This window comes from Tachypleus tridentatus, chromosome 12 (genome assembly GCF_004210375.1).
Source record: "Tachypleus tridentatus isolate NWPU-2018 chromosome 12, ASM421037v1, whole genome shotgun sequence".
Lineage (NCBI taxonomy): Eukaryota > Metazoa > Arthropoda > Merostomata > Xiphosura > Limulidae > Tachypleus > Tachypleus tridentatus.
Genome location: NC_134836.1, coordinates 19718820 through 19736073, shown reverse-complemented (window position 1 = coordinate 19736073; position 17254 = coordinate 19718820). Strand labels below are relative to the sequence as shown.

The following is a 17254-nucleotide window of genomic DNA, read 5'->3' as shown; positions in this document are numbered from 1 at the left end:
TTTTTCTAGCCTCAAAAAGTTGTTTCAACGTTTTATCGATCCGGCATGCACAGTGGCGAGTGTGAATCCGGCTTTATTTTCAGAGAGGTTCGTATTTAAAGTCCTGTTGACACAAAAATATACTCCACAACACCTTGTATCATTGGCGTGCTATAAGAATAACGGTGAAATATCATTTTTCAGTCAGGCAAAAGTAGCCCAAGAGTTGGCGTGAGAGGGAATATTGACTATACCTTTCTTCCCTATATCATTCAAAATTAATAGTGGATATGATAAATTAGTCCTTGGATAGCTTTGCAAGAATATTCGAAAACAAATAAAACAACTTCTGACTCCGTGCAAGCAAGCATCTTACCGAACATTCTTCGGATTATAAACTGTTTGTTTGTTTGGAATTTAGCACAAAGCTACACAACAAAGTCTATTCTTTGGTAGATTCAGATATGCTTAATTAACATGAAGACTTCTCTGGACAAGTCTGCGAAACAGGAGATTCGTTCAAGATTTCAAATTATGTAGTACTAACTGAGAGTGAGCTAAATGAAAGAAATTGGACAAACCTTTATTTAAAAAAAAAGAAACGAAAAAGGAATAGCAATGAATTAAACACTCAACATAAAAATAGTGTGTACGCCAGACTAAGGAAAAGTCGGATTACAGGATACAAGGTTTCGTACCTTACTTTACCTGACCTAAGCCAAGCTAGCCTTGTTTTCGCCTGCTCTCATTAATTTGTGTTTAAAGACCCTTGAATTTATACTGTTCAACTGGAGCTACCACGTGACAAGCTATTCTCAGAAATAAGGCTTAAAACATTAACTTCTAGATATAATCTGTATAATAAGAAACAAAGTTAACTTGAAACAAGTTCAACTTAACAGCTTTTTTGACAACGTACTACGTGATTACCTGCACATATTCAAATCAAATAATTAATCCAGAATCAGTATTGCAATACTACGAAATGATAGAAATCCATGTATATATTCCTACAGTACAATTCTAATTGAAACTATTTTAGAAAGAAACAGTAAAAAGGTAAGTAGTCAAACTTGATATTTAATTCCATACCTTGTAGTTGTACCTATGTAGCGTACTCGTAGGCTGTTCCAGCAAAATAAGCCTAAAATGTTCGTTTCGTTTTCTAACAGTTAAAGATCATAAATAATTCTGTGATAATTCTGCACTATAGACAGTACAATATAATTTATAGTTAACTTTGAATTAATATTATATAAAATTATTCATACAAATAACGACATAGCAGATATAATAGTTCAGTTACAAAATTCTGAAATGTGCTTGTCTTTGTTGTTGGTTTATATACGTATTGTAATACCACCACTGCCAAAATTATTTTTTAAAAAAGAAGCAAGATTCGGTTTGCTGATAAAAGTGTTTTGGTATCAAATAAACGAGCACGGGTTCAGATTATAACTTAATTCATTTTAATAAAAGCTGATTTAAATACTGTAGTTACGTCCTTTTCGATGGTACTCAATATTGTCTGCGAGTATCTTGTATAACTTTGTGATTAGTTTAACCCCTGTAAGAATATTTCATCACATCAGATTATTAAACAGGTACTATACTCGAGCGTTCAAAGCTTACAGAAAAAGAGGAATTTCGGGCTCATAAGTTATTATCAAAGGGAATTATAAGGCATAATGCACGATCGAAAGCATCCTAAAGACATGCCAAATGAACGTTGTCATGGAAACACCAAACTTGTCATATACATATGATATTACACATGACGTATAAAGAGGCTTAAAACAAAATATATTAATCAATTCTGCTCTCTATCTTCTTTACTACAATCTTATCTCTCAGCAGTTCTGAAATATTTGTTTATATCTACGAGCTTGTAAAAAGACAAGCAAGACATGAAGTTTAATTTATTTTAAACCGTTTATTTTTAGAGAAATTAGGTCGTTTAGTTCTTTTCAAAGAAGCGAATAATATTCAGAATATATTTGAATGTTCTTACCAATCATGTTCACTCCATAATGCTATAGAACAAAAAAGAAACTTGGCTAACTGCATTCACTCTTTCTAATGAATGTGGTTGTTGATATTAAAAACTATTAGCGTTGGAATTTTCTAAACAATACCTTATTATCACATAACGTAAACGGTGGGGTCAGAGACCCCTAGTGTTCTAGCATAGCCATTCATATTTTGAGCTGTTAATCAGGTAGAATGTAACTATCCAGAAGAGTCCACGGCCACAATTACTTTGTCCAACTTCGAAGAACAAAAATAATTGTTACTCTTATAACACACTCACAGCTAAAGGTGAGGAGCGTGTTCGGACAAGGAGGCGTAAATCCTGGACCTTGTAATCCACAGCTTGAATATAGGCAAGAATTAATATATATACTGTTGAATCACAACTGAATTTAATTTACTCTATTTCTATCTGTTAACATTCTGTTACATTGCGTGCCTGTGTTATTATGTATGGATGATGTACGTGCCATACCTACTATCTTTTTTACATTGGTATTGAAAGAATTGATATTAGACACACGTACCTTTACTTCCTTTTTTGTAAAAAACAACAAAACACTATCCAAATAAAGTGGACAGCCAGCGTAAGATACACGTAAGTTCAGTATTGATAACGTTAGAAAATATATACATAAACAGTGAGAAAAAACAAACAAACAAACAACTGAACTGTATAAAATGTGTTGTTAAAACAGAAAAAAGTGTATGTAGCTAAAAGAGTGAAAAATGTAATGTTCGTCAAATAAGAAGTTAAATTTTGAGTATGAAAACATAATATAATTTTAGAAGTTTGAGGACGAAGTAATTTAAAACAAGTCTACGCGAAAAGAAATAACTGAGTGGTAAAAAAAGCTAGTACTTGTTTGTTTGAATTTCGCGCAAAGCTACACGAGGGCTATCTGCGTTAGCCGTCCCTAATTTAGCAGTGTAAGTCTATAGTGAAGTCAACTAGTCATCACCACCCCCCGCCAACTCTTGGACTACTCTTTTACCAACGAATAGTGGGATTGACCGTAACATAATAATGCCCTCACGACTGAAAGGGTGAGCATGCTTGGTGTGACGGAGATTCGAACCCGCGGATAACGAGTCAAGTGCTTCAACCACCTAGCCATGCCAGGTCTAAAAGTCACTACTAATAGCACCTAAATTATGATAGTAAGCAAACTAATAGCCGAGTCGTAAACACGTGTGTTAATGTAACCTGGAGAAGCAAGCGTTAAGTAAAGACAAAATGAAACTGTGGTACAACCATGAATTAAGTTTAAAATATTTCACTTATTTAACATAGACCAATTACATTTTGCGGTGACATCTAACAATACTGCGATAAAACCATGAACTGGTTTTTACGATACTGTATCTGTTTAACAGATAGCAATTGCATTCTCTGGCAATATTTAACATCATAGTTATAACGCAAAATTTACAAGACTAAGGACACATTTTTTTGTTATTAATACAAGTATAGCAGTCAAGTAGTATGTGAATTCTGATATTTTTGATACACCATACTCACACACTCGTCACTGTTTTCATTTTCTATTTGTAAATTCAAATCAATATTTATGTATGTATGGTTTCTTGTAGTAAAGCCACATCGGGCCACCTGCGGTGTCCACAGAGGGGAATCGAACTCCCCGATTATAGCGTCGTAAATCCGAAAACTTATTGTTGTCCCACCTTTTGACAAATGAAGTAAGAAACCAAAAAATGTGCATTTTCAGTTTATGTACTCGTCAGTAAAACACGTGTTCTAATTGTTCCAGTTAAAATTATTTTTGAAAAAGTTATAATAATTTCCTGTTAGTAACGTTTGCCAAATAATTAGTTTCACCACTTTATAAATCGGGTTTGTCTTTGTAAAAAAAAAAAAAAAGTGATTAATCACATATATATTTCCCTACAAGAACGCAACTAATGTTTTATACCCTACACCACGTTTTTCTATATACGCTAATGAATCAATTATTTTTTAACCTTCTTTCGACCATAATGTGTTGTTTATCTCTGAAATACCATATTATAACGCAAAATTTACAAGACTCAGGTCACATTTTTTTTGTCATTAATACAAATATAGCAGTCATGTGTGTAATCACATCTTCAGTTATTAATCTGCTGTATTTAATTATAACGTAGTTTCTTATATATATAAATATGTTTACTAAATAAACAGACACTCATTGAATAAAAACTAAAAATCAACTGACAACGATATTTAGTTCAATATATAGTGGAAACTGAAAAGTACATTTTATCAAAAAGTAATTCGGCAAAAATATAGTCTACTGCAGAGGGAGTAGCAAATGAAAGAACAGATCAATGAGGCCATTAAATCGCTCAAATATTCTTTCTTTTCTTTATTGAAATTACACGTTTTGGTAACGAAAACGTTTTTAATTAGATGGAATGAGGCTTGGATTAAAGGAAATACTGGACTGAGAAAATAGAAGTTGTAAGAAATGTGTCTTAGTCTTCTGATATAACAGTAATGTCAAATTGCATACAACTGAATTGCTTAAGTCACATTAATACTTTTGAGTATCACTTCAGCATTAACATCATTCTGGAGAAAACTGCAGAAGACATGTTCAAAAATAACAAAATAAATGACAGTAAAAATAAGTTATTTCCAAATTATTTGCGATTAAAAAAATTCTGAATATAAATTTATAAATTACAGAAAATGAGACTAAGAATAAAAAAATGTAACTATGCATTACTTCACTTTTCAAATTAAATTAAGTTAAAAGTTACAAAAAAAATGACAGTTTACTTAAACATTGCCGACAACTGTACACATCAAAATAGGAAATATTGAATTAGACTTCTAAACTAAAGGAAAGAATCTTATTTATAATGAGGTATATATTAAGCTTTGTGAAACTAGGCACACACACACATAACTATAGAAATTGATCAAAATAACAATCCAAGTTTTATCATGGCTGTCAACTAGTAGATGGTTCACTGGCATAACAGTAATTAAGACAAGAGAGAAACAGGTATAGAGAAAAACAAAATCAATAATTTACTGATCTTTTCAACCAAAACATTTCTAGAATAATGAGTTCATATTTCTCATTTCTTTCTTTTTTTAAATTTCACACTAACTTATTCAAGGTCTATTTGTGCTAGTTGTCCCTAATTTAGCAGTATTAGACAAGAGGGAAGGCATCTGGATATCACCAGGGCCAGATTATTTATTAGGTGCAATGCCTAGGGTCAATGAAAATTATGGGTTCATGAAACTTTTCCTTAAAGGTTAATCTTTGGTTTAACTTGTACAGCTGGTAGGGCCTATGAACACAAGGTGCCTAGACCCTACAATCATCTTGATCTGGCACTGGTCATCATCAGCCACTGCAAACTCTTGGACTACTCTTTTTTAAATGAACAGTGGGATTGACCATCTCATTATAACACCCTGATGACTGAAAGGGCAAGAATGTTTGGTGTGATGGAAATTTGAACCCACAACCTTCAGATTACACATCAAGCACCCTAACCACTTAGATAGCCTAGTAGGTAGTGTGAAGTTGTTGATTGAAGTGTTCAAAACACAATTATGTTGAATACACTCTGCACTTACAACAACTCAGTTATTTGGTTCAAAGTGTCCCCACAGTGGGTGAGTCAGGCTTACCATGTTAAAATATGTAATCTCATTCCCCATGGTGAACAAAGCACCAATAGCACATTGTATGATCTTCCACTACAATAATGACAAAAAGAGAAAAACGTATCAGTTTAAAACTTTTGTAGTTCTCTCACTGGCCAGTAGTTCAAAATTAGGGAAGACCATACCTGAAATCTGTAGAACATATGGCACAACTGTTCAGCCAACTCGTACATAAAGTGATGTTCAGGTTTAAAATTACAATTGCTTTAAACAGTTTGGTTTCAAATAGAAACAACAGTACAGGCTTCATTATGATAATATCCTTCCAAGAATATCACCAACCAGAATGAAGTGTGTGTCTATTTGCTTGATTTTTGGCAAAATTTATTGATTCATCAAGTTTATTCTGGATATAAAAGGCCATTATTGTTGCTTTCATAGGTGAGTTCGTAATTTTTCATTTAATGTTGCCTTAAGATTAAAATAGGCCTATATTATATTTGCCAAAGTAAAAAAATAAAAATTGTTTATATTATCACATGTTTACAATTGACAACATACAGAAAAATTGTATGCCTTGAGACTTGAACAATGAAATGTGATATACATAAGACCTTTCAAGATGCATTGTTAGCAACTCATCCCAGTTACTTCCTGAATACTCTTAAAAACCATCCTACTGCATATCAAAAATGAAAGGAAAAAATTATCTAAATATCTTTTAATTAAAATATATTCATTGTTAGTTGGAACTCAAATGCTGTTATTATATTATTATTATTAATCTAAAAACTTAACTTAAGGATTCTAAATCTCATGAATCATCAAATATTGTTTGTGGTTTATCAACAATGAAATGGTACATCAGCTTTGGACAATGATTAAAATTCAAATACTTTGTCAACAGAGATATCTCTTGATACTCAGTGATACTCTTGAGGATGTATGATGCTATAATTTGATGTTTGATCCTTGTGGCTCACACAGAACTTACAGCCCATCATGCAGCTTTGTACTGAAAACTAAGTTTGGTAACATAAATTATGTGCTCCACCTGCAAGGAAGTGTTGGAGTTGTTTTTGTCCTAACAGTCTGGTAACACAATTTACTCTTTTAAATAAAGTATATTTTTCAGGGCCTCAGTGACAAGCCTTATAGCTGAAAATGCTAAAATATGAAGTTTAATCCCTATAGCTGATACATCACAGTTGGTTAATTGGTTGATTTAGTGTTTTATGGCACAAAGCAGCTAGGCTGTCTGCGCCAAAAGTCTGGTAAAACGGTAAAAATAAATTAAATGTAGTAAAATACATAAAAGGAAATGAAGGTAAAACAAAACAGCATTGAAAAACAGAAAAAGCATAAAACCAATGTTGACATCCAGTCTACAATGTTAAGAGAGAAAGTAGAGTAATAGAAGTTGTAAAGAACTTTCTCTAACATAATGGTAATGATCATAACCCACCAGGAAGACTAACAGGTAAGTACAAGAACCACTGTCAGTCACCTGAAGTTGGCCTTTCCAGTCCTGATTCCAGGTTATGTGTAATAACAGCCATTATCAAAAGGTAAAGTAATAAAAGTTTTAAAAGACATGTAGCAAAATCATAATAATAATTAACCAAATGTACAGTAAAAAGGTAAAATTAAAGTAAATGTAGTAAAATTCACAAAAGGAAATGAAAGTAAAAACAAAACAGCAATTAAAAACATAAAATGGCATAAAACCAATGTTGACATCCAGTCTACAAAGTTGTAAAGGACTTTCTGTAGCATAATGGTAAGGATCATAACCCGCCAGGAAGACTAACAGGTAAGTACAAGAACCACCGTCAGTCACCTGAAGTTGGTCTTTCCAGTCCTGGTTCCAGGTTATGTGTCATTATGGCCAGTACCAAAAAGTAAAGTAATAAAAGTGTTAAAAGACATGCAACAAAATTGTAATAACAACTCGCCAGGATGACTAACGGGTAGTTCAAACAGCAGCGTTTATCACCTGAAGTTGGCATATCCAGTACTGGTGTCGAGTTATTTAATGTTATGGCCATTTTCCAATTTCAAATTGAACTAGAGAGATTAAAACTCTTAAAAGGGAACCACAATTAAAAAGGTGTAATGAATAAATATCAAACGTTTAAATGAGATGAAAAAGATTGATGGCCATTAAAAAACTAAAAACTTTATCAACATGGCCAGTGTTACAATCACCAATAACACTGTCAGATGTTATGGACAAACTCTGGGACAGAACATGTTTAAAATGAAAGTCATTGAAAGTCGTAACAACGACAAGAAAGTAAAATGTGTTTTATTGTGATATGAGTGTTACACAAACTACACACTGGTGCACCAGTTACAGATAAAAGAAAACGATGAGTTACAAAACTGTGACCAATGCGTAGTCCAGTTAGAAAAAACTTTCTCTTTCCGAACCTTATGAAAGCTAGACGGCCAAAGCCCAATATAGGGTTTTATTTGGAAAAGTTTGTTGTCGCATTGCTCACTCCAAGTGGACTGTCAGCTGGCACGGAGCCGAGCCTTAAATACAGGACCATAGTCTATGTACGGAATAGTCACAGTGGTGATAGTGCCAGAGCAGATAGATTTAGCTGCCGTGTCTGGAAGCTCATTCCCGAGAATACCAACATGGCCTGGTATCCAGAAAAATTGGATAGAAGTAGATGTTTAAGAGAAATGGGCCAGTCGGTTTTGAATATCAGTGAGAACAGGGTGTGAGCCAACGTAAAGTGATTCCAGGGCCAGTAGAGAACTAAGCGAGTCAGTAAAAATAGTGCAGTTGGAGTACTGCTTAGCTTCTATATATTCCAGGGCAAGAGATATAGCGTACAGTTCAGCAGTGAACACAGAAGCTGTAGAGGGGATTCTGAGTGCAACCACCAAACTGCAACAAACCATGGCAGAGCCCACAGAGTTACCTGATTTGGAACCATCCGTATAAATTGGAATGGAAAGATTGTTCGAAAGATGTTCAGTAAATAAAAGACGGTACTTCCAATTGAGAGTATCTGCCTTTCTCAGATGACTTAAAGAAAGGTCACATTTAGGGATTGTAATAAGCCATAGTGGGATGAGCTGACCAGTGGATTCTGCAATGTTATCCAAGGACAGACCCAATTCATCCAATTGTGCCTGGATGCAAAGGCCAAAAGGAGCTATGGCAGATCGTCTGTTTTGAAAAAGTATGGCTCACTGAGGAAGGAAAATACATTTCTAGGTGGGATGCTTTGGTAAGGAATGAAGTTTCGAAGAATATAGTAAAGACAGGCTTAGAGAAAGATAAGATAATAGCCGAGCGCCAGGTTTTTGGAATAACATTCTCCTGCCAGATCTGGTTAAAAACAATTTGAAGAATATCAAAAGAAGCAGGAGAGAGATAGCACAGCATGTCATAGTGTACATCATCAGGTCCAACAAATGTACTGCCAGACTGATGAAGGGTCATTTTCAATTCCACCAGTGCAAAGGGACGATTATAGTCAAAGAGACAGTCAGTTCGAAAGGAAAGAGGTGAATACTCTGCCAAAGTCTTGACGGCCAAGAAAGTGGAGGAACAAGTAGAAGTGCTAGATACCTGGCAAGAGCTTTCACCTGGAGTATTGGCAATGCTCCGGACATCAGCTACCTCTTGGCCATCAGAGAGTAAGATCGAGAGGAGGACAGAATTGTAGTGCCCACTGACCTTTTGAACCCTATCCCATATGACCTTGGAACTGGTGGTAGAAGATATGCTAGTTGTGAACTTAATCCAAGATTTCTTGTGGCTTTGATGACTTACCCACCTAGCATGTGCATGGGCCCGTTGGAAAGCGATGCAGTTCAAAAATGTGGGATATCTACGTAAAGTATCCCAGGCCTGTTTTTGAGCCTTTCGTGCCATGTGGCAGACAGGATTCCACCATGGATGAGGATATCGTGGAAAACAATGTTGAGGTTTTAGGAATACACTGAGCAGCTGCTTGTATAATACAGTCAGTTACCTCTGCCACACAGTCGTCTATTGATGGCTGACTCACGATGGCAGGATCAAGTTCTGCGAGAGCAGTGAAAGTGTACCAGTCTACCTGATCCAGCTTCCACCGGGGCATGTGGGTAGGGTGGCATCGACCATGGCCAGTCTCTCTCAAAATTATAGGAAAATGATCACTGTCTAGTGGATTATTGTCAACCCTCCATGAAAAATGGGAGAATAATGAAGGGGAGCAAACTGAGAGATCAATAGCAGTAAAGGACTGACTAGGTGCGTGAAAATAAGTGGAAGAACCAGTATTGAAAAGAGAAAGAGCATGGAGGTCAAAAGGCTTTTCATTTGTTTTGAAAACGATTCTCTTGGAGGCACAGAGATCTGTCTGCACTCCCACTGTAGTTGTGGAACGAAGTGCAGCAGCATATGTCCGAGATGAAGTGGCAAACAGCAATTTCTGAGTCTCAGGATAACTGATGTTATGAGTCATTTTCAAACGCTGCACCTCTTTTTCCTCCAACTATTTTGGACAAGAACGAAAGTAGGAAGTGTGAGAACCATTGCAGTTGACACAATGTGGGTCCATGTCACACTCATAGGCATTGTGGTCCTTGCCACCACAACGAGCACATGTCAGGGAACCATGACATGACATCTTTGAATGGCCGAACCTCTGACATTGGAAACATCGGAGAGGGTTGACACATCACAGATAACCCATGGTGCAGCTGTATAATAAATGTTCCTTTATTCATGATTTTATAAGATCAAGATTAGAAAACTGGAAAAACTAAACCTTGAACATTTTTAAAAAAATAATTATTTGTTGGTCGTTATGATAAAATTTATATTGTGTGCATAAATGTGACAGAAAAACAATTATTTCTTCTGATGTTACAAGAATGGAAGATGAAATAACCCTTTCCTAAATGTTTTCTTAATTTCACTCTGTATAACAGGCTTTTTTACATGCCATTGTATGTGTGCACAGAAAATCTCTTGATAGTTTGATGCAACTTTAAAGACTAATGTGTCATCCCTCTAGAAACAGGTTTACATTTTTCATGATGCAACTGATGGATTTTCATCAATATTCTAGTCTGGCATCAATGTTACAATCATCAAAATGTTCTCTCTTTTAGCTGTACAGATAGTCTGCATACTTCTTAAGAAACACAAGTTTAACCCATTATCTCAGTTAGAGTAATTTATTTTCATCAACAGCAGCTGCAAAATGAGGCATTAGTTTTAAAACTTTTTTTTTCCTTGGGGTTTATGTTATTGAGAGAAGAATGCTAATGGAAATTGTTGGGATTTCAAAGTTTAAACAGAAAATACATGCACATGGTGAGTGAGTGCAGAAATTATCTTTTTTGTTTTACATTTTCTTTCATCAAACAATTCAAAATTTTGTAATATAATTACATTGCTAGTAGAATGTATATACAAATCACACTTCGTCTCACAGAAATAAACAGCTTGCAGTAACTATAAATTATATAATAAAAAAACAAACCAGTACAGTATACCCATCTAACATGAACACTTTGTGAAATATACATGGCTTATAATACAAATAATCTCACAAATATCAGCCTTCTTTGCAAAACTAAAACTAAAAACATGATATTCATCAAAAACATCGTATTGAAGGAAAAAGAGATTAAAGATGATGCAAACAAAATAAGATAATCCACTTCATAAAGTAATGTAAAAATTACCCAAGGTATTCTATAGAACCTTTATCAAACCAAATAATTATAATTCATGTTTTTGTAAATACCAGACTTGTCACAGTGTTTCCAGTTTTTCCACCAAAGTGAAAAACAGGTGCTGGAATCTGAGAGTATACGATGAACCCTAAAAATAATAATATATATAATTAAATAAAAAAAGGTAATACTCAACTTATATAATGCAATTTATAATCACACACAAAATTGATACAATTTGAGATTTTGTTATCAATTTCATATTTTTTTTTCCAAAGACTATCATCATAATATTCCTGAATGTTTTACAATGGAAATAGTGTGGTTCAGGTCCAGATTTTTTTATTTGTTGGTTTATGCAACACCACACTTCTCAAAAAAAAAAAAAGAGTCAATGCTTGAAACTAAATTAAACAGAAAATGAATCCTTTAAAAGGAAAAAAAATTGTATAGTTCATAGATTTATTCCTCTTCTGCTGAATGTTGGTATTGAAAATAATACAAAAGTTACATTTCTAGCAAAAAGAATGTGCGTGTGCATATATGAGTGCATCTTAGTTTCATGTTCACTTTTTAAGAACATATGTGATATTAAAGTCAAAGACAATCATCAGTGGCAGTGAGCTGACCTTGCTACTAATTGTCTTGAGTTTGTTTCATCCAAATATTGCTTTGCAAGTAAAACTTTCTTAATTTGTGGGTAATCAAATGCACTTTCTTAGCAGGTGGTTACTGATGAGGTCATCTAACTCAGTAAATCCAGTGAAAGTTATGTGTTTTGATCTAGTTGCACCATCAGTTATACTGGTAGGTACATTTCTACATGTCACAAGAAGTACAAAGTTTGGTACGAAACCTTTTCTTTGTTTTTTTGTTTCCAGGTACTAAGAAAATGGAAGCAGTCAGTTCTCATAGGATTAAAGTTCTGTTTTACTTACAGTTACTTTGGATTTTAATGTTTCACATAAGTTAACAGTACAAATGATTATTTTCTGAAATGAAATATTCATATACTTTTAAGGTATTAAGTAAAAGTTATATTAAAAGTTAAATTGAGACCTTGAATTTTCCTGCATTTTTGCTGAAACTTATCAATGAGTTTAATTTAATTATATTGTATTATGCAGAAAAATCATACAAACCTCTGAATAAATGTTTTATCAGAATTCTTGCAATTCAGTTAAACAGTATAACAGCTAAGAATTTATACAAAGTTTGTATTTAATCAGTTAAAAGGTATAATTTTCCTATACAAAACTGTGTTTCTGACAGATGATTCCCTCCATTTACAAGATTAATTTGTGCTGCCCTCTGTATACAAACGTTTTTCCAAAATGTGTACTACAAGCCTTTCACATCCCTCTGTTGGAATCCAAAGTTTCAAATATCTGTTGTGCAAATTATCATGTATCAATTGTCAACCAATAGGAGAGCACTACTACCATGTGATGCATGTGACTCCCTCTATGTGCCACTGCTGACCTATCATTTTGATGTTTGGCAGAAAATACAAGCACCAGAAGAAAGTGGAGTGGAATGGTGGGAAATGTAAAAGAAGGGAAGTACCTATCAGAAATACATTTTCGTATATAGGAAAATTATGACTTCTGATATGGTACCTTCCCTCCACTCACAAGATTAGCTTGAATCCCACACTGAAAATGAGAGGGGACCAATGCAAGGGCAGAACATGCGTATCCCCTCAAAGTGTCTGAAGGACACTCCTGGAGCTGAGAAACAGATAAGATAATATGAGGAGGTGTACCATACCATTTCTGAAACAGTTAGGACCAAAATACAGTGGAAACCAAAGGAAGCACAACTGCATGAGAGAGGATAGGTCAGTAATGTGATCTCAGTCAGAAAAAAGAGATACACTCAATCCCACATAATGAAAGTGGGTAACAGAGGATGGGTTCCATGGTGTAGAGTAGCATGGGCTCATCTGATCATACTCAGTAAGTCAACTACATCCCAAACCTCACTTGCTAGGAGTAGTGACAACCACACAAAGGTGGGATGAGGATCAGTGTTGCAAGCCCTAGTGTCACAAATGTACATATAATACTGACTCCAGGATGAACACTGAATTAAGTATCTGGGTATGTGTCATTCATTATTTGAGGGAAGTCCATAGCATGAAACTAACCCCCTCAAGACCAAGAAATTGGTTTGAAATATCTACAGATCTAGAACATCCTTATTATTTAAGGGAATGTTAGGAAAGAAGTGGAAATAGCCTATGTAGACCTCCTGCAACCCACAACATTGAAGCCAAAATTGAAGGGGAAAAATTAATTGCCCAAGTATTATGTGAGGACTGTTTTTTTCACTCAATCTCCAAATCTTAATCTGCTGGAAACCAGCATCCATGCAAGAGTAGAATGAGAGCACCAAAGCAAGGGAGTGAACTGCATTTAGTCATCTCACTCCAGGTACATGTCACTCATCTGGAGGGTTTTGTAAACCCTAAACCAGCAGAACATCACCACCCTACTCTTAACTGAACAGGTACAGTAATCTTTGTTGAACCTGTTCAGCAAATGGGATCCATGGTCTACCCCAGTGGGTTGGAACTAGTAAGTGGTAAGGACTCCTGTACTATACTGGAAGAAGGGGAGGGGTAAGAAGTGCATCGAAGTGTCCAGAGAAGCTGCTAGACCTGAGACAGTGCAACAGGTGATCACAAAACCCTATTTTTAAAAACAGAATATATCATTTTATTCAGTCCAGGCATGGTAGGTATGGGCAGTATTCCCCTTCTGCTTTACCCATTCCCACTATAGGTGGTATGCTCAAGGATGGACATTTTCATGAAGCAAACATCATAAAATTATTCACACTGTAGTGATCATGGGAAATATCCCATCTCAAGTGTGAGCATGCACAGCCATGGGCAAGTTGTGTCAATCAACATGGGGTACAGTACAAATTTTTTTGTTTGAGTAGAATTATGTTTCAGGATGGTTATAACCATCTATGTGAAACCTATTCAATGTCCAAAAAGGATACATGGTCAGGCACTACTTGCCACAGAGCAACATCCAAAGTGAAGTTGAAGCAAAGACCCCCTAAAGAAAAGAAAGCATAGATAAGGACCTACTTTAAGTCAAAGATATACCAAACTCTGTATAATAGTCATTGACAGCAGGCTACCCTAAGGAAGCAGAAACTGCAATGTGATGCACCTAATGGAAGATGAACATGTCTAGAGCCATCCACATGCCCGACTGTAGAATCTCCTTCAACAGCCAATGAAGATGAGAAGCATGGATGAAGGTAAGATGTCAGACTTGATGGAAAGACATAGGAAAGAGATCATGTTGTGAGGGGGACAAAGAATGAATAAGCCAATTGGATCAAACAATGAACCCAACTGGTCAGATTAATAGGAGAAGGATCACATGAAGAGAAAGTTTGCCATAGGATAAAGAATCAGAAGTGAGAAACACAGAAAGAAGCCATGTGTGCAATATAAAAATTAAGATCATGTGCTGGCCAAAGCCCAGGAGTGAAAAACACTCCACTTCCTCAGGTAAATAGTCATAGAAGAAGGATGAACAAAACAGGCTTAGTGAGAAGCTACTCTGCAAGAGAATCTGGAACTCCTCACTAAGGACCAGAGAAAAGCCAGGCATGAAGACAGTAGATAGGAAGTGCAGGATGTAGAACCAGTAAATGGGATTGATGTAACAGGTCTGGAAATATGGGAAGAGGGATGGAAAGGATCATCCAGATATGAAGCAACCAAGGGAACCATGTTTGAGCAGGACAGTAAGAAGCTATCTAAAGGGCTCTGCAAGGAGTGGCATGGGTAAAGTACAATAATCAGATAGGAGGATAAAAAGAAAATAACAGGTAGGACAAATCCTGGCTGAAGGCATTTATTACTAGAGCCTTAGGATGGAGAATAGGAGACCAAAACTGAGGTAACTTGTGAATGAGAGAAGTGGGAAATGCATTGATATGCGGGGAACCAAAATGATGACAGTGCTCAAAAACAGCAGAATGTAGGGACCACTCGATGAGATAAACTCAGTCCAGTAGGGAAAGACAATCTCCCACCAGATTTAATGAGTTGAGATAAGATCCGAAGTACAAAACACAGTAATCAAAACCATTTGACACCCTTATGATTGATATAAGCCACCATGGTAGAATCATTAGAATGGATCATAGCCAGGCAACAGCTGTTGATAGATAGGTAGAAAAAAAACAACAACAGATAAACTGGAAAAGAAATGTTTGAAATGCATTTAGGAGATGTTATGGATTACACAAAGGAATTACTTTGAACTCAGATTATTCAAAACAAATACTTAATATATTCATGGACAAAGCTTTATTTTAATAAAAATACCTCACTAAAATATATGAATTTTTGTATGTTAAAGATGTGTAATATTAACTGAAAGACTGCCAAATTTTCTGCAGATATACACACAATACTGAAAGTTAGAAGTATTAAATCTAAAAAGACTTTAAACAAGTACAAAGAGTTCATTCACTTGGTTGGTCATGTAGACCAAGCCCATATTTAGAGTTAAATGGAGTTAAACTAGAAGTTAAATCACTTCTAGGGCAGTTAGTGGTCTAAAGACATTTACATTTCAGTACTATCAAACAAGAAATTACAGTTTGGTATTGGTGCATAGAGGGAATCACACGTGTCATGTGATAGTAGTGCTTTCCTATTGATGGAGAGTTGACTGCATGACGATTTGTATGAGAGACATGTTAGAACTGTGGATACCAACAGAGGGATGTAGAAGGCTTGTGGCACATGTTTTGAAAACAGTTTTCATATAGAGGGTAGCATAAAACTGGAAAAGTTTACCTTGTGTGTGGAGAGAAGGTACCATATCAGAAAAAAAAAAAAAAAAAGATCAAAAGGAATTAATTTTCACATACTTTTTTTAAAATATTTCATTAGTTCTAAATTAGGTGATTTAATTAGAGAGAGTGGAATGGATGCTGCAAATATTTGTCAAAATATAGCAAAAACCTTGTGGTTTCATGATACATCAGTAATGAGTAGATTAGTTAAAAATGTAAAGCTTACAAGAAATGGATGAATACAAACCTTTACTGAAATGTTTTAACAAGTCTTCTCTAGTCCAGTTACATGAAGTCAAAACAAAGAAACCATTTTCATCTAAAATCCTGTCAACTGTATCAATGTAGCACTGCCTTTTACTGGCTGGGTCTTCTGGACTAAGGCTAATTGCATCATATGTTCCTACATACATGTAAAGATACTGTTCTATTTCTCCACTAATGTACAAGTTTTCAGGCTTTAATTTAAAAATTTTATTTGGAAAAATGAATAGCTTCTGATCACATTTTTCAAAATGAAGATTGGCTATTTATGATCCCAAAATTTCATGTACCCGATTCTATTATATTAACTTTTTAAAGTGCTTTTACATTACATTGTAAAACAACACACTTTAATAGCTATATTTTAAAAAAACGTTTTTTTTCAACCTCTTGTGGATTGGCAGTTAGGAACCATTGACAAACTACTCAACAGTTAATGTAGCATTTTTCACCATCAATGATGTCAATGACTGATCTAATCAATAATTTCACAACTGATGTTATTTCACCAAATTTTGAATGAGCTAAGATTTGTGGTTGATGGAAAATATTAGTTCTGATCAATTAGTTTTTGGAAACTGGTTCACTTCAAGACATATCTAGCTAATCATGTTCAAAGTCTTTAGAAAATCTGATGATCACTGGTATTATTTATACAGCAACATGGCTACAGCATTATGTTAATTACAGATACACAGGAAAAGCACCAATGCAACTCAATGGTCCACTAAACCTAACATACTAAAGGTTATGAAAAAATGTTCATATGGATACGACAGAGCTACTTTATAATATCACACAGTAATCTAAAACAATATTTAA

At 34.9% G+C, this 17254-nt stretch overlaps 1 protein-coding gene across 4 annotated transcripts in view; it reads right to left on the bottom strand.

Moving 5' to 3' along the window:
• Positions 1-17254, bottom strand: part of LOC143235083 (EEF1A lysine methyltransferase 2) — a 39761-nt gene that overhangs the window by 12581 nt on the left and 9926 nt on the right. Inside the window, exons 6-8 of one of the 4 annotated variants that reach the window (XM_076472879.1) lie at positions 16416-16571; positions 11404-11480; positions 4362-4592 (exon numbers count right to left, since the gene is read on the bottom strand). In XM_076472879.1, coding sequence (XP_076328994.1) covers positions 4578-4592; positions 11404-11480; positions 16416-16571 — 248 coding nt within the window. In that variant the 3' untranslated portion in view covers positions 4362-4577. Of the gene's footprint in view, positions 1-4361; positions 4593-10809; positions 11481-16415; positions 16572-17254 lie in introns of those variants that run through there. The other 3 variants (XM_076472880.1, XM_076472881.1, XM_076472878.1) reach the window with 3 other exon arrangements.